The sequence below is a fragment of the Lemur catta genome, chromosome 1, assembly GCF_020740605.2.
Source record: "Lemur catta isolate mLemCat1 chromosome 1, mLemCat1.pri, whole genome shotgun sequence".
Lineage (NCBI taxonomy): Eukaryota > Metazoa > Chordata > Mammalia > Primates > Lemuridae > Lemur > Lemur catta.
The window spans coordinates 74,614,020-74,632,556 of record NC_059128.1 but is presented as its reverse complement, the minus strand read 5'-3'; the positions used below and the strand labels follow the sequence as shown (position 1 = coordinate 74,632,556).

At 35.0% G+C, this 18,537-nt stretch overlaps 1 protein-coding gene across 1 annotated transcript in view; it reads left to right on the top strand.

Annotated features, from left to right (window-relative positions):
* The window catches only part of LOC123633251 (fibrous sheath-interacting protein 1-like), a 63,175-nt gene that overhangs the window by 1,472 nt on the left and 43,166 nt on the right, over positions 1 to 18,537 (top strand). Inside the window, exons 2-5 of the mRNA XM_045544376.1 lie at positions 6,157 to 6,289; positions 9,963 to 10,146; positions 13,836 to 13,990; positions 15,203 to 15,296. Of these exons, the coding sequence (XP_045400332.1) occupies positions 6,158 to 6,289; positions 9,963 to 10,146; positions 13,836 to 13,990; positions 15,203 to 15,296 (565 nt within the window). The 5' untranslated portion in view covers position 6,157. The remainder of the gene's footprint in view (positions 1 to 6,156; positions 6,290 to 9,962; positions 10,147 to 13,835; positions 13,991 to 15,202; positions 15,297 to 18,537) is intronic.

Below are 18,537 nucleotides of genomic sequence, written 5' to 3'. Positions count from 1 at the left end.
GTTTGAAAAGTGATTGTTTCATTTTGCATTCTCACTGGCAATATATGAGAATTACAGTTGCTTCCTAACTTTGTCAGCACTTGGTATTGTCAGTTTTTTAGAAAATTAATTTTTGCCACTCAAATAAATGTATAGTAGTATCTTATTGTGGTTTTAATTAGGAATAATGATGTTGAACATCTTTTCATGTGCTAATTTGCCATTCATACATCATGTTGGGTAATATGGCTGTTCAAACCTTTTGTTTTCTTATTATTGGGTCTTGATACTTCTTTATATAATCTGGATACAAGTCCTTTGTCAGATATATGTTTTGCAAATATTTGCTCCCACTCCTTGGGTTTTGTTTCTTAACCATATCTTTTGAAGAGTACAAGTTTTACATTTTGATGCATTCCAATTTATTAATATTTTCTTTTATGAATGTGTTTTTGATGTTGTTTCCAGGAAATCTTTGCATAACCCACAGTCACACATATTTTATAGTTTTAAGTTTTACTTTAGGTCTACTACCCATTTTGAGTAAGTTTTTTTCCTCTATGAGTCTTGATCTTATTGCCATTGATCATTTATATGCTGTTTTAATTCCTATATCAGTAGTTCTAAGAAATCCATATCTTACAGGCTTCAGAGTCCTTCCTAATAAATCAGGAAGTATTTTTATCGTCTACTGTGTGCTCACTTCTAAATATGATATTCTCATATATTATGGGGTTTTTGTTTTTAAACATTTTTAATTGATAGATAATAGTAGTTCTACATATTCATAGGGTACATAGTGATATTTTGATGCATATAATGTATGTTGATCAGATTAGGGTAATTAGTATTTCCATTACCTCAAACATTTATCATTTCTTTTTTTTTTTTTTTTAAGACAGAGTCTCACTCTGTTGCCCGGGGTAGAGTGCCGTGGCGTCAGCCTAGCTCACAGCAACCTCAAACTCCTGGGCTTAAACGATCCTACTGCCTCAGCCTCCCGAGTAGCTGGGACTACAGGCATGTGCCACCATGCCCGGCTAATTTTTTCTATATATATTTTTAGTTGTCCGGTTAATTTCTTTATATTTTTTTAGTAGAGACAGGTTCTCGCTCTTGCTCAGGTTGGTCTCGAACTCCTGACCTTGAGCGATCCTCCCACCTTAGCCTCCCAGAGTGCTAGGATTACAGGCGTGAGCCACTGCACCCGGCCTATCATTTCTTTGTGTTGAGAACATACTCCTTCTAGCTATTTGAAACTATACATCATTGTTAACTATAGTCATCTTACATTCTTCTCTGTTATTTGTTATTTTTTTCTCATGGGCAAGTATTCCTTATGTAATAAACAAATATTTAACATAAAAATTGACCATAAATAATTTTTGGACATAAATCATGAAAATAAATTAATTCCACTTTTTAAGGCTTACTATCCATAATTACTAAATAGAAGATTCATTTTTAAAAATCCTTTTATTCATCCAAAATTATCAAATTCCTGTAGCCATATGTCCCCAATTTGGCTTTAAATCATCTGTGATGATTGCATTTGTCACAACCCTGTATGAAAAAGTTTAATCTGCTTTAAATGAATGTTATAAAAAGTTGGTTAGTAGTAATTTGCTGCAATTTAGAATCTGGTCCTATATCTATCTGTTCAATCAAGTATCATGAAGTAAATAATATTCTATTTTTGAAGTATTTTAATGTCATAAGAAAGTGCTCATCAGGTAGTGTTAAGTTAGAAATATATGAGTTCTACTTTGTTGAAAAAGACATAGAGCAAAAATGGGAAAGAAATGTACCAATAGTGATTAGGTCAGCGTGGTAGGATGTTCATTGGGTGATTTTTATTTATTTTTGAATTTTTTTTAGTAAATTCCAGAAATCTTTCAACGATAAATAAATTCTTTAATTATGAATACAAGATATACTTAATAAAAGAATTCTAGAAGAAAATGTTGGAAAAACTCTTATAGACATCATCCTAGGCAAAGAGTTTATGAAGAAGACCTTCAAAGCAGTCACAGCAACAACAAAAATAAATAAGTGGGACCTGATTAAATTAAAAAGCTTCTGCACAGCCAAGGAAACAATTATTAAAGCAAATAGACAACCTACAGAAAATATTTGCATGCTATACATTCAATAAAGGGCTGATAACTAGAATCTATAAAGAATTCAAGCAAATCAACAAGGAAAAGTCAAACAACCCCATTAAAAAGTGGAAAAAAGACATGAACAGAAACTTTTCAAAAGAAGATAGACTAATGGCCAAGGAACATACGAAAAAATGTTCAACATCTCTAATCATCAGGGAAATGCAAATCAAAACCACATGAGATATCCCTTAACTCTAGTGAGTATGGCTTTTATAAAAAATCCCCCAAACAACAAATGTTGGCATTGATGCGGAGAGATGGGAACACTCATATACTGCTGGTGGGACCGCAAACTAGTATAACCTCTATGGAAAGTAGTATGGAGATACCTCAGAGTAGAACTACCATTTGATCCAGCAATCCCACTGCTGGGTATTTATCCAAAGGAAAAAAAGACATTCTGTAAAAAAGACATCTGCACTCAAATGTTTACAGTGGCACAGTTCACCAGTTGCAAAGATGTGGAAACAACCGAAGTGCCCATCAATTCATGAGTGGATTAATAAAATGTGGTATATGTATACCATGGAGTACTACTCAGCCATAAAAAGATGATGAACTAATACCTTTTGTATTAACCTAGATGGAACTGGAGACCATTCTTCTTAGTGAAGTATCGCAGGAATGGAAAAACAAACACCGCACATACCATTAAATTGAAACTAATCGGTCAACACTTATGTGCACATATGGAAATAACATTAATTGGAAATCAGGCAGGTGGGAGGGCGGAGGAGGGGATGAGTAAATTCACTCCTAATGGGTACATGCACACTATCTGGGGGATGGGCACACTTTGACTCAAATGGTACAGAAGCAATTTATGTCACCAAAACATTTGTACCCCCATAATCTGGAATTAAAAAAATTAGAAAACCAGAAAATACAGATAAGCCAAAGGTTAAAAAAAAGGGCAGAAGAACATCTAAGAATTCACCAATCCAAAACCCACCACTCTTGCTTCCTTGATGAGTGATCATCTTTCAGGTACCTTTCTGTATATTCCTTTAATTAGAGAAATTGGGCTTTTTAAATTGACAATTTATATTTCTTTCTTTTTTTCTATTTTTGGATATATGAATTCTTGTTTATGCCCTTAGCTAGTTTTCTTTCCCTCCGCCTCTGGAATTCAGGCCAACTTAGCTAGTTTTCTTTTCTTTGTTTTTTTTTTTTTGAGACAGAGTGTCACTTTGTTGCCCTGGCTAGAGTGAGTGCCATGGTGTCAGCCTAGCTCACAGCAACCTCAAACTCCTGGGCTTAAGTGATCCTACTGCCTCAGCCTCCCAAGTAGCTGGGACTACAAGCATGCGCCACCATGCCTGGCTAATTTTTTCTATATATATTTTGGTTGGCCAGCTAATTTGTTTCTATTTTTAGTAGAGACGGGGGTCTCGCTCTTGCTCAGGCTGGTCTGGAACTCCTGACCTCAAGCGATCCACCCGCCTCAGCCTCCCAGAGTGCTAGGATTACAGGCATGAGCCACTGCGCCCGGCCACTAGTTTTCTATTAGAATTTTTTTTCTTACTGATTGGTAAGAGTTCTATAAATATGTAAGTTTATTAACATTTTGTATATCATCTTTGTTGCATATATTTTCCTCAGTTTCTCAGGTGCCTTTTAATTTCACTTAAAATTTGTTTTTATGTTTGAGACTCGAGCATTAAATGTTATGAAATCAAATCTATTAGTCTTCTCCTTTTTGATTTATGTTCTTACTATTATGCTTAATAAGTTTTTAATTCTATAATTATGCAAATTATCTTTATGTTTCCTTCCAGTCCCTTAGAGATTTCGTATTTTACATTTATTTATTACTTTTAAAATTAATTTTTACTTTTATTAAAGTAATATGGTCAAAAAATGTCAAAGTATACAACAACATTTACAATGGAGGGAAAAAAGAACATTCTCTGGTCTTATTCCCCAGAGGCAACCATCTTGAACTCTTAAATATTATGTTTAACTAATGTTTGCCTTTATCAACTTTTGGACATTCTCTTTTATTTCTTATCATAACAAATTAGATTTCTTGCACTACCTCCTTCCTTTTGTACACTTCTCCTTACATACACTCAATATGATTGAGGTAAAATGTTTGGTTACGTCAACATGCAGTGCTTATGTAATTATAACTATTTACATATTCTTTGATTGCTTTTTTTCTTGTACATGCTTTATTTTTCTTGTGTAATTTCCACATGGCAATTAAGATTTCTTCTCAGACACTCAGATGCATCTATAAGATCCTATTTCAATGCCCTTTATCTATACTTTTTTCTATTTGTCCACATTCATAAGGTAGCCTGTTAGATGCATCCCCATCTATCTCAGGAACTGTATTTAATTTAATTTATTATTTTTAGGAGTCAACATAATAGAACAGACCTATTTCTAAAGCAAATTGAAAGATTTCTGGAGCCTTTTAGCTCCAGAAATGATCCAGGTCATTGATGGTTCCCTGTGCCTCTCTCTTTATTGACATGTATTATACTGGTGCTGCTGTGCTTCTGTCTCATTGCTCCCTCTGTGAGCTGCAATAAGTCTCCCTTGTCAGGCTGCTTAGGGCATTTACAAGACATTTGGCCTTTTTGTGACTTATGCTTTTTGGTTGTGATGTGAAGGGCCAGAGTGATCCATCATCCCACAATAATAATGTCAGTGCCTTCCTGAGTGAGCCCAAACCCTTTTGCAGAGTTTGAATAGTGTTGAGATCAATCAATGCCTTTTTCATTTGCTGAGAAGGGAAGAGTTGACCTACTGGGAAACTGATCTCTTAAGCATCAGCTTTCGTGCATTGAATGGTTGGAGGCCAAACTGTATTATCCTTCTATGGACCTTGCAGGCACTTCAGGTTGTTTATTAATAATATATTTGTGCTTCCTCCTATGCCCAAAGCTTCTCTGGATTCTGCTTCTGCTCTTCAAAAAAAGAAAGAAAGATGAGTCATTTTGTAGGTTAATAAAAGGACATTGTTGTAGTAGAGGCAATTGTCTTTCTTCATTTTGTGATGAGAGAAATGATTTAATACATAATTGATAGGAATTTAGGAAAGAATTTGTTGGAAGGCATCTATTCACATGTAAAGCTAAGTACTGAGAGGGCAAAATGGAATTATCCCTATTTCTTCCATTTTACTATGCATGCATATTAGTTACCCCAATATCACTGGATGAATCTGGAACGGTCCTGATCAATGGCGCAGTTTGGAAGAATCAGTGTGCCTGCATTGCCCATGTCCTCCCGATAGCTTAAGCCACCCTGCCTAATATTTCTTGCTTCAGGAAACAGCACTGGGAGTAGAACAGTCAGGATGGTGAGAGGCCTGTGGATGTTGTCACATGAAAAATAGTTAAAAGAGATTGGCAATGTGTAGGCATATAGTGAAAGTCTGTCCCTAACAAAGGAAGTAGGTTTTGTTGTCTTGCCTCAAAGTGCAGAAGTAGAATATGGGCTTTAGAAGGGGAGGGTTGATAAAATGAGAGCAGTGCCCTGGAGATAGGTACTTCGTGAAAATGTGGCAGCCAGAAGGAAAGGAGAAATCAGAGCTGGGAGGGAAGCCCAGAATTAAGACTGAGCTAGAGTGGGAAAAGCTAGAATAAGGAAGGCAAAACCAGAAGAAGGTAGCAGGGAGGCCTTAGCAAATCATTAAGATGAAGTCCATTTTGTTTGAGAGGCAGAGATGCCCCATGAGTGTTCCCTCAGGAAAGTCCGAGGACATAGCAAATGTTTTCTCCTGGGGGCAGAAGAAGCCACTGAGATGGCATTCACTTCTGCATTCTCTTTAGCCACGTTTAGTATCTAACATCCTGGGCAGTATGTTTTGTGCCTACTGTGGCGTAAGATTTAACATTTATACAAGATGTCTTTTGATGAAATTGGAGAACCCTTGAGTGTGACTTTGGTAGTAACATAATGCTGAAAACAAAGGCTCTGAGTAATTGGATGTTAACACTAACTAATGAAACATTTAAATATCCAAGTCATTTTTTAATTTTTTGTTTGTTTGTTTCAGGATGTCAATGGATATTATAAAGGGAAACCTAGATGGAATTTCAAAACCAGCCTCAAATTCAAGAACACGTCCTGGGAGCAATAGTTCAAATGCTTCTTTGGAGGTGCTCTCACCAGAACCAGGGTCTTTCAAGGTAATTTGCTGCCTGGAAATGATTTAAACTCCTTTTCCCCAAATTTCAGCAATTGATGAAACCAAGGTTGTTGTTAACATCCCATTTGAAGTTTTGCTTTTAGAGCATGTGTTCAGGGAACACTCGCAGATATCTTGGATTTTACTCCAGATTATTTAATATGAAGTACTCTGGCTGTTTCCTTCCTTCCTTCCTCTGCCCCCACCTTCCTCCCTCCTCAATTCCTTCCTCCTTCACTTCATCTCTCCCTCCTTGCTTCTTTTCTTTCTTTTTTTGGAGTGTTGTTTATTTGTCCACATTGTACTTTGTTAAGGCTTGTGTGTTGACTTTTTTTTCTTTATAAGGGAGCTTTGTATTCTAACATCTAATATTCCACCACTGAAAAAGATTCAGTATTTAAAAAAAATGGTTTGGTAAAGGCCATGTGGTGTATAGGTGTATAGTTGTTAGGTGTATTACCTGGCCATGACCTTATTTTCTTTAGTAGGCTCTTTTCCATTTTCTTAAAATATGTAAATTTGATGTTTTAAAAATAGCATCTATTTTCTCATTTGTGATGTGGTACAATTTATTGCTTTCAAAGTTGTAGGAAACAAAAATTTCGAACATTATAGTGAAAAAAATCTTTGCAAGTTAATCCATACTCATATATTCTTTTGATTGATGGACTGGACTCAGCATTAGGGAACTCTTAAGTTTTGTCTATCATGATTTAGTGCAGGAAATAGCACTCTAGGTATTTCAAGCAGAAAGGGATTGAGTACAAGAATTCAGCTCCTCAAAACCAACAGAAGGCCAGCAGGAAAGGAAATCCAAGGAGGAGGCTTCTCCTGGACTGTTTGTTCCCAGGCCACATACCACCATGGCTGGAAAAAGAGCAGAAAGCTGCTACTGCTGCTTCTGGCACTGCCACAAGACTCTCAGACCACAAAGCTGGTGACTAGACATGCAGAGATGCCTGCCTTTGATATTTTTTGTCAACTTCCTATCAGAAAGTTAGGAAGAAGCTTCTACCTCCTATCTGCTTTCTAAGTCTTGTGCAGGTACATCTAATTGGATTATCCTAAAGTCCAGAACCTCTGTTTTGTTTCATCAAATCCTGCATTACTGTATGGTGTTAACTCTTCTTTTTTTGTTGTTTTTTTATTTTTTTATTTTTTTGTCCCCCGCCTCCATCTGATTACTATACAGTGTTAACTCTTATAGTTTTGTAATAATCACTGATATCTGGTAGGACGGGTCTCCTGTCTTGTATATATTTTTTAGGAATATCTTAGCTATACTTGGCTTTTTGCTCATCTATATGTATTTAAGATTGATTTTTCAAGTCCTGAAAAATACTGTTGGGGTTTTGATTGAAGTTGCTTTGATTTTGTAGATTCATTTGGAGATAATTTCTAACTTTATGATGTTAAATTTTTACATCTGTTAACATTGTATCTCATTTTATTTCTTATTAACTTTCAGTTTTTAATTTAAAAATTTATGGGCAGTAAAATTCACCTTTTGGTGTATAGTTCTATGAATTTTGGCAAATAGGTCGAGTGATGTAACCATCATCACAATCAAGATATAAAACAATTCCATCATCCCTCAAAAAAATTTCCTCATTTTATTTCTTTGCAAACAATCTCCTTTCACCCTTAATCCCTGACAATTACTGATCTATTTTCTCTCCCTTTACTTTTTCCTTTTCTGGAAGGTCATGTAAATGGAATCGTGTAGCTTTTCAGTCTGGTTTTTATCATACATATTGCATTTGAGGTCTTGCTTCTCCCTTGGGTTGTGTTCGCTTCCATTGTTACTCTCACCACTGTGCGTAGACCCCCTAGGTCCGTGATCCCCATTTTTTTCCTGGCCCAGCCATGGATATCTTTTTTTATTCTCCCTTTGGAAAACAGCTGTGCCAAGCTGGTGTTTTCAGAATGAACTTTGCTAAAATGTAAAGGGAAACCAAAATGAAGTAGAAAAACTGTGACTAGCATAAAAATAAATGAATTACCAAAGCACAGGATTCTGATTAGAAGGCTCTCATTAGGAAGCGTATCTCAATTCAGACTAGTTACTTTTATTTTTTTTAAATTTCAAAATATTAAGGGGGTACAAATGATTTTGTTACATGGATATACTGTATAATGCTGAAGTCAGGGCTTTCAGTGTGCCAGCCACCAGGATAGTATCATCGTACTTGGTAGGGAAGTTTTTAACCTCCCCCGCCCCCATCTACTCCCTTCTTATTTTACATTGTCCTTTATGTCTCTTTGTGCCCATTTGTACCTCTCATTTAGCTCCCACTTATTAGTGAGAACGTGTGGTGTTTGCTTTTCCATTCCTGAGATACTTCACTTAGGATAATGGTCTCCAGTTCCATCTAAGTTGCTGTGAAAGACATTATTTCATTTTTTTAATGTCTGAGTTATACTTCATGGTACTCCGTATACCACATTTTCTTTATCTACTCATGAATTGATGGACACTTAGGCTGATTCTCTATCTTTGCAATTGTGAATTGTGCTGCAATAAACAATTGTGAATTGTGCAGGTGTCTTTTTGATAAAATGATTTCTTTTTCTTTGGATAATACCCAGTAGTGCGATTGCTGGATCGAATGGTAGGTCTACTTTTATCTCTTTGAGGAATTTCCATATTGTTTTCCATAGGGGTTGTACTAGTTTGCAGTCCCACCAAGAGTGTATAAGCGTTCCTTTTTCTCTGCATCCGTGCTAGCTTCTATTGTTTTTTTGACTTTTTAGTAATGGCCATCCTGACAGAGGTAAGGTGGTATTTCATTGTGGTTTTAATTTGCATTTCCCTGATGATTAGTGATGTTGAACATTTTTTCATGTTTCTTGGCCATTTGTCTATCTTTTTTTGAAAAAATTCTGTTCATGTCTTTTGCCCACTTTTTAATGTTTTTTTTTTCCCCCCTTGGTGATTTGTTGCAGTTTTTTGTAGATTCTGGATAATAGTTCTTTATCGGATGCATAGTATGTGAATATTTTCTCCCATTTCCTGTTTAGTCTGTTGATTATTTCCTTTGCTGTGCAGAAGGTTTTTAATTTAATTAAATCTCATTTATTTATTTTTGTTGCTGCCGTATTTGCCTTTGGGGTCTTAGTCATAAATTCTTTGCTGAGGACTGTCTAGAAGAGTTTTTCTTATGTTTTCTTCCAGAATTTTTGTGGTTTCTTGCCTTACATTTAAGTCTTTAATCCATCTTCAATTAAGTTTTATATATGGCGAGAGATAGGCGTCCTTTTTCATTCTTCTGCATGTGCAGACTGGCCACTCTTCAAGCATTCATAGCAACATGTGGCAAGCGGCTTTGATATTGGACAGCTCAGCTCTAGATTTCTGACTTTCCATCCGAGTGTAAGCTCAAGGAGCAGGTCCAGCATGCCTCAGCCCCAGAGCCTGGCAGGTAGCAGTTCTCTTCAGGTCTGATTTAGACCCTTTTCCATTATTGCTAGAGAATGGTATAAATATTAAATTTAATTATGTAGTTAAATTACATTTAATAATAAGTTTTATATTTCTGGAATGCTTAATGCTAGTGTATGTTTTTATGTGTGTTCTCACATATGCTTCTATGAGTGTTAAAATATTCTAGAAATATAAAGTTTTAAAAAATAAATTATTTTTTTGAAACTGTTTTTTGGGAAATTATTTTCAGGTTGATACTGCAAGCAAGTTGAACTCTGATAAAGAGGACCACTCAGACAGCAGTAATACGGAGGGAAGAAGAAATAGTAACAGCGATAAAGGGGAAAATTACTCTGAGAAAATAAAATTGGCCAAAGAGGGGTCAGATGAAGACCTGGATTTGGTTCAACATCAGATAATCCTTGAGTGTTCAGGTAGGATAATCAGTAGGTGATTGGCTAATGATAATTACAGATGATATATTTAAAGTATTAGAATTAGATGTGTTTTTATCAGCTAAGTAGAAATAATAAACTAAAAAAAGGGAGACATACTTTTTGTGAGCAAGCAATCACTTTTTATTTATAAGAATATTAAGAGCCCTTAAATATACTTAGAAATAAAATATGCTATTTTATGTGATTATTATTGTGGTCATTTTATTAATACATTAATCAAGAAGGAAGTATTTCTGCTTTTTTGTGGCATGATTTATTGATTTTTTTTTTTTTTTTTTTTTTGAGACAGAATCTTGCTCTGTTGCCCTGGCAAGAGTGCCGTGGTGTCAGCCTAGCTCATAGCAACCTCAGACTCCTGGGCTCAAGCAATCCTTCTGCCTCAGCCTCCTGAGTAGCTGGGACAACAGGCATACGCTACCATGCCCGGCTAATTATTTCTATATATTTTTAGTTGTCCAGATAATATCTTTCTATTTTTAGTAGAGACAGGGTCTCGTTCTTGCTTAGGCTGGTCTCCAACTCCTGAGCTCAAATGATCCACCCACCTCGGCCTCCCAGAGTGTTAGGATTACAGGCGTGAGCCACCACGCCCGGCCTATTGATTTTTTTTGATGACTGAAATTGTACCATAAAATATATCCTGTAATTTGTAAATGCCTTTTTGGGGATAGTCCCACTCAATCGTAAAAATATATGGATTTTGAAAGACTACTGTTTCCTAGCGTATTACGTTATTATAATTCTGGTCAGATTGAATTAAAACACTGGTTCTCAAATGTGCTCTGTGGAGCCCTGGGGGTGGTGGTTGTCTCCAAGACTCTTTCAGGGGCTCTGCGAGATAAAAACTGTTTTCATAGTAACACTGAGATGCTATTTGCCTCTTTGCCTACTGTACTGACATTTGCACTCATCATACAAAAGTAATGGTGGGCAAAATTACTAGTGCCTCAGCATGAGTCAAGACAATGGCACCAAAGTGTACTGGTAGTTATTGTACTCTTTGCATCCAAGCATTGGCAGGAGAAAGAAATAGCCAGTGTCATTCAAGCATGTCCTTGATGAAACGATAGAAAATATTAATTTTATTAAATCTTGGCCCTTGAATATGCATCTTCCTAATATCCTGTGTGGCAAAATGGGAAGTACGCATAAAGCAATGCTGCCATATACCGAAGCGTGAAAGTTGTTTTAAGGAAAAGTACTCATGTGATAATTTGAGTTGAGGCCTGTACTGGCTACGTTTTTAATGGAACACCATTTTTACTTGAAAGAACGACAGACGGACAAGCTATTACCATTCAGACTTGGGTATTTCGCAGACTTCTTGTTTAAAAAATGAAGTGAGCCTGTTATTTGCTGCCAATGATAAAATTTGAGCTTTCAAGTGAAAATTAGAATTCTGGAAAACTTGTGTATGTCACTGTGAGCTTGATAGCTTCCTAATACTTAGACTTTTTTTATAAAAATCAGTGGTGATATTAACAAATGTGATTTTAAAATATTATATAATGAAATGTGTCAATATTTTGAAGGTCTGCGTTAATTCACTTAACTACTATTTTCCAAATGATCGATGCAGGGTAAAAGATCCTTTCTTTGCATGAAATATGGATCCATGCATTTTAATGAACAAATACAAAAAACTCACTGATATGGTTATAGATTTCACATTACAACTAATCTTTAAGAAACTATTCCTGTCAAGTTTTGGTGTAGTATCAAAGAAGAATATCCAATTATCTGAATGGGCGATTACATTCTCGTTCCTTTTCCAACTACATATCTATGTGAGGTCATACTTTCTTTATCTACTTCAAACAAAACAGCAGATTTCAATAGATTAACTGTAGAAGCAGATATGAGAATCCAGCTTTTTTCTATTAATCCACCTGTTTTAATTAATTTAATGAAATAAAAATTTTAATATAAATTTTTAATTAATTAATGCAATTCTTACTAATATTTTTTTGGAGTGTATAGTTATTTGTCATAAAAATATGATATTTATGTTAACATCTAATTAGTAATAGCGTGCTTATTATTATTTTAAAATGAATTAAGTGAATATAATATTTTCAGTTTTAATTTCTAATATGGTAGTTATCAATAGATATAACCCACATAAATAAAAACTACTTTGAGTTCTCAGTAATTTTTAAGGCTGTAAAGGTGAGCTGATAAAACATTTGAGGACTGCTGATTTAGAGTATGTTTGGGATGAGCTCAGCTCTCAAATTTAGGTCAGGTGACTCAGGATTACAGTTATTAGGAAACAAGCCATCATAATTGAGATTAACTATTGGCCCAGTTTATATTGTGTTTGTTTATATTGTTTCAGTATTGGATGAATTAATTCAAAATGCCCGTATGTATAGACTACCTATATACATGGAGCCTGAGAATGCTAGGATTGACAGCTGGGAATTATAATAGAACTAGAGGCTGTTACTTTTGAAGTACGTGAGCAATAAGATTGGCAGAGCCTCCTTATTAATAAGATCAATATTCTTTTTGGATAAGCTTCTTACCTCAAAACAATATCTCCTTTTTTTCCTTCAGGAGGAAGTGCTATACATCATTGGGAAATATCAATGAACTCTTTGGATTTTCAAAAGTTGCTGAATTTGGCTTTACTTAGCACAATATGCCAGTTCTAATGGTCTAACCTGGGGTGGCTGAGACTTAATATCTGAGCAGTCGTGCTAATTGCCAGATTATCAGCTTTCATCACATTTCACAGAGGAAGTACCACCTGGTGGCTAAGAGCTTTGGCTCTGGAGTCAGACAGATTTGGGTGGAACCTGACTCTGCCATTTAACAGTTGTATCACCTTGGACATGTATTTACAAATTAGGCTCAGTTTACTAATTTATAAAATGAGAACAATGATTATACCACCTCACAGGGTTATGATGATGATTAAATGAAATAATATATATAAATAAAGCACTTAAAACTGTGTCTATTGGGTAACTCTATAAATGTTAGTTACCATTATCATTAATCATCAGTTAAAACTTGAATGACAAAAGTTCTAAAGAGTCCTTAATTTCAAATAAGTTCCTGTCAGTTATCTACAACTCAAGAACCTTTTATTAATAGATACTTCAAGAAATTAGAAAAATTAGAAGGAGCATGGAAAAAAGATATCTAGCTACATGGAGTACTTGTTTAAGTTTGTCTCTTCTATATGTTGGAACCACTTTGTGTGACTTACATACTACTTTTTACTATAGCTATTTGTATACATGCCTTCTCTTTCAGTTACTCTGAAGCAGCTTCAGGATGGGGTCTGTGTTTTATTCCTTATTTCCTATTTGTTAGTCATGAATATAGAAGGTATAGCAGAATGAAGGAGAACGAATTTCAGATTTAAAATCCTAAGAGACCCATTTCTGAGTCCAATGCTATAATTTATTAGCTATTTGAAAAGACTCAGTTATCTCAACTGTAAAGTAGAGATGTCTATTTCACAGGGTTGTTAGATGAATATATAAAGAATACACATGAAACTGCCTTGTAAATCAAGCTACATGACACCAATGTAGTAGTTATTATCATCGGCCATAAATATTTATTGAATGAAAGAACAAATAGTAAAAGCAAAACAAAACTTCATGTTTTTCCTAAATTTCAAACCTATTCTTACTTTCAACGTAATATAGATGAACCCAAATTAAAAGAATTAGATTCTCAACTTCAAGATGCTATTCAGAAGATGAAGAGACTTGATAAAATATTGTTGAAGAGACAAGACAGAGAAAAGGAAATTAAGAAGCAAGGGCTAGAAATGAGAATAAAGCTATGGGAAGAACTTAAGGTAAGAATTTTCTAACCTTACGCTGAAATGTAAGAAACAATTTCCTCCAAGATGAGTAAGAAAAGCATGGTGTTAATGTGCTCTGCTTTTATTGCTTTATTTTGTGAAGGTAGTGGCAGTGATGTGTATATGTGTATGGGTGAGGGGAGAGTGGGGGTGATAATTTTCTGGAACCAGAGAAGTTAGCTTAGTCTGCAGCATTCCAGATTCGGGCACTGCACTGGTGTGTTCATTCCCCCATGGATGGGCCCAGTAGACCGCTCTTCTTAGTGTCAGGCTGGGGCTCCTCTGTCTCCGGAATAGGAAGGAAGGTAATGGCTACTTTCATCAAGTATGTATATCTGCTTTTTCTTCATCAACCTTCCAGTTTGGAGATAAAGAGACAAATACACTAAAGTTTAACCCTCTGGATAGCATTGTTATTTGAGCAAAACTTTGTGATGAACAAGTTTGGGAGTTTACTGTTTCATGTGCTGGTCAAGATTTCTTCAGGAAGCTATAAAATGCTTGAGGTCTGGGACCATACTCCATTTGCTTCTGTCTCAACAAATTTCCAGTGCTTGATTAACTTTCCTTGGCCTCCTTATATGTCTTTTTCTCTATAGTATGGAAGGGTTGAATTGACTAGATGTTGGCACTAACTTGATGTGTAGCCATTGGCTCATATTTGAATTTTATTCTCAGAGGAGAGGACCTTTACATAAGGAACCTGTAAGAAGAGATTGGTTGTTTTTGATAAAGCCCTCCTTGATCAGTTGACTGACTTCTGTAGATTTTAGCAGAAAAAGTTAGCCTATCACTTTTTCCTATTGAATCTCAAAGCAAATTTTTATTTCTTTTAAAACAAAAATTATAAATGGAAGTGTAATAAAATATAGTACCAGTCTTGAAATGTCTGAAATTTCAATTTGAATGGTATACCTTTAGATTACTCATTAGTTACAAAAATATCAAGCAGAAACTTTAGGATACTTTAAGCAAGGTAATTATCACATAATGATAGGCGTATACTACAACTTTATCTGATAATTCTCATTGACAGAATTTTGCAGGAACAGGAAACATTTACACATTTACTAACTAAGGAAATAAAAATGGCTTGATTCTTCTTGTTTGCATGTACATGATTGGGAACTATGTTGAAATAAAAAACATCAATGAGTATAGTTGCCACCTTTGCCCATGTTTAAATTTTAATTTTTCTTTCATTAGTCTGCAAAAAATAGTGAAGCTTTGCAAAGTAATGAGGAGATGGAAAATACAAAAAAATTTTTATCTTTGACTGCTGTGTCTGAAGAAACTGTTGGTAAGTAGATGGAGATGTCATTTTTTTTTGTTTTTATCTCAAAGTCTTAGAATATTTGGATTAAAAAATTCCCAATCCATTTTTTCCTTCTTGTTCTTTGTGAATTTGACTTTTCTTTAGGGGAAATAATTGATCACATTAGGTAGGCTCATATGGTAATTCTATTTTTATATTTTTGAGGAACCTTCATACAGTTTGCGATAATGGCTGTACTAATTTACATTCCCACCAGCAATGTATAAGAGTGATGCAGCCTCTCCACATCTTCACCAACACTTATTATCTCTTTGTCTTTTTGGTAGTAGACATTCTAATAGGTGTGAGATGATCTTTCATTGTGGCTTTTAATTTACATTTTTCTAATGATTAGTGATGTTGAGCACTTTTAATATGTTTTTGTATGCCATTAAGTTTTGTTTTTACTTTTTATTTTGAAATAATTTTAAATTTACAGAATAGTTGCATAAATGCAGAGTTCCGTATACCCTTCCCCCAGCTTCCCCAATCTTTTATAACACCAGTACAATGATCAAAACCAAGAAATCAACATTGTTATAATACTATTAATTAAACTACAAAACTCCTTAGAAATTTACCAGTTTTTCCACTAATATCCTTTTTATTTTCTAGTATCTAATCCAGGATCCCATATTGCATTTAGTTGTCATATCTCTTTAGTCTTCTCCAATCTGTGGTGGTTCCTCAATCTTTCCTTGTCTTTCATGATCTTAATCCTTTTGGAAGATACTGGTCAGTAATTTTGTAAAATATCTTTCAATTTTGGTGGGTGTGAAATTTTCTCATGATTAGAAGAAAGTTAGGCATTTTTGGCAAGCATATCTTGGAAGTTATGCACCCTTCTCAGTCAATCATGCTCAGGGTAAATAATGTTGAAGTATATTACTAGTGATGTTAATCTTGATCACTTAGTTAAGGTAGTGTCTGCTGCCTTTTTCCACTATAAACTTGGTATTTTTCCTCTTGCAATTAATAAATATCTTGGAGGAGATACTTTAAGACTATGCAAATGTCCTGTTTCTCCTTGAGTTTTTACCTATTAATTTTAGCATCAATCAGTAGATCTTACCTGCAATAATTATTACTGTATGACACTAAATTTTGGGTGAATTTTTAATGCAGCAGTAGATAACTGGAACAATTTGCATTAGCATTATTTTTAACAACTGTACGTTAATTCATTAGATGGATGTACCATCATTTGTTTAACTAATACCCTGCTGTTGAATACTTATATTATTTTCTTAGTTCTCAATGTTTTCAATTATACATAATGCTGCAGTGACATCCTTAGGTAATTATTGCAATTATTGCCTTCGATGGTAGGCTGAAATAATGGCCCTCCAAAAGATATCCAGGTCAAATCCCTAGAAGCTGTGAATGTTACCTTATTTGGAAAAAGGGTCTTTGCAGATGTGATTAAGTTAAGGATCTTGAGTTGAGCAGATACTTAGGGTAATGTCATATTAGTACTAATGTTCTGTCCAAGTACCTACCAGGCCTGACCCTAATTAGCTTCTGAGATCAGACGAGATCGGGTGCATTCAGGGTGGTATGCGCGTAGACAGTGCTAATGTTCTAACATGGAAATTAAGTGGACTTAATGAACTGAAAGCTGGAGCTGCAAGGGACTTGAAAGCTATGCTCAGAATCATTGCTTTAAACATTATCACGTTGTTAAAGTTTCAATTTTGAGATTTCAAATTTTTAATTATTATGTATTGGCAGTGTGTGCAAAGCAGATAAAATGCAAAAGTAGGGCCAATGTGAAAGGCAATGGGAATAAAAGATTCTGTTATGTGAATTAAATGTCTGTTGCCCTTCACTCTTGCTACTGGCTGTCTTGATTAGTTCACACTTAACCAGTTCACCAAAATGAAGAGATAATATTATTGTATTCCTGTCTTCTTCAGATTTAATTAGAGTCTTTTTTGGTGACTTTTTTGATGACTCTAACTCCTTAACTCCTTAATGAAATTTTTTGTTGGCCCTTTACTTTGCAGGCATGTATTTAGCAGTCATTTATTGCCACACATATATGATTTTTTAAAATCTGAAAAAACAAAAAAGGAGTATTTACTTTAGGATATGTTATTAGCGTAATAATTTTTTTTTACTTTTTATATTTTATACTACATAATTATTACCTTATTCTAAAAGAGGAAACTTTTGGAATCATCAGCTTAAAACTGGTATTATTAGCAGAGTATTTTCATTGCAAGTGTAAAAGAAATGAGTAGAAATGCAAGAGTTCAGTTTGACCACAAAGCATTGATTTTTGAAAGTCTCATATTCGTACTATTCCGGCATAGCCATATATTGTAAGATAGTGTGAAGCTGCTTGTATCTGTTCCCTTCTGAGATGAATTTCTTTCCCATTACTCATTGATCCTCAGCCTACTCATCTTAATTAAAAATATAAAAAATTAAAAAAATTACTTTGATCAAACTTAAATATTCTCGTAAATTTTTAAGTAAAATGTTTCTATAAGTGTTATCAGGAAAATGGGAATCTCTTGCTGTGGTTCCCTCTATAATTTTTTACCAGGAAAGCACAAGGCACTTATAAATTGTCCAGTAGGTGGCAGCATCTAGTTACAATACATACTTTAAAAGGCCTCTTTTTTTAAAAAAAAATTGCTACTTAACCATTTTAATGTATACAGTTCAGTGGCATTTAGTACATTCACAATGTTATGCAACCATCCCTTATATCTAGTTCCAGAACTTTTTCATCACCCTATACAGAAACCCTGTCCCCATTAAACAGTTGCTCCCTGTTCTCCCCGCCCCCAGCACCTGAAAGCACACTGATCTACTTATTTTCTTCTTCTTCTTCTTTTTTTTTTTTGAGACAGTGTCTCACTCTGTCACCCAGGCTGGAGTGCAGTTGTGTGATCATAGCTCACTGTAATCTCAAACTCCTGGGCTCAAGCGATCCTCTTGCCTCGGCCTCCTGAGTAGCTGGGACTAAAAGAGCACACCATCGTGTTGGGCTGAATTTTTAAAAATTTTTTGTAGAGATGAGGTCTCCCTATGTTGCCCAGGCTGATTTTGAACTCCTGGCCTCAAGCAATCCTCCTACCTCAGGCTCCCATAGTGCTGTGATCACAGAGATGAGCCTCAGGCATGAGTCACTGCACTTGACCCCTAATCTACTTAAAAAAAAGTTATTATGGGTACGTAATAGTTGTATACATTTATAGGGTCCATGTGATATTTT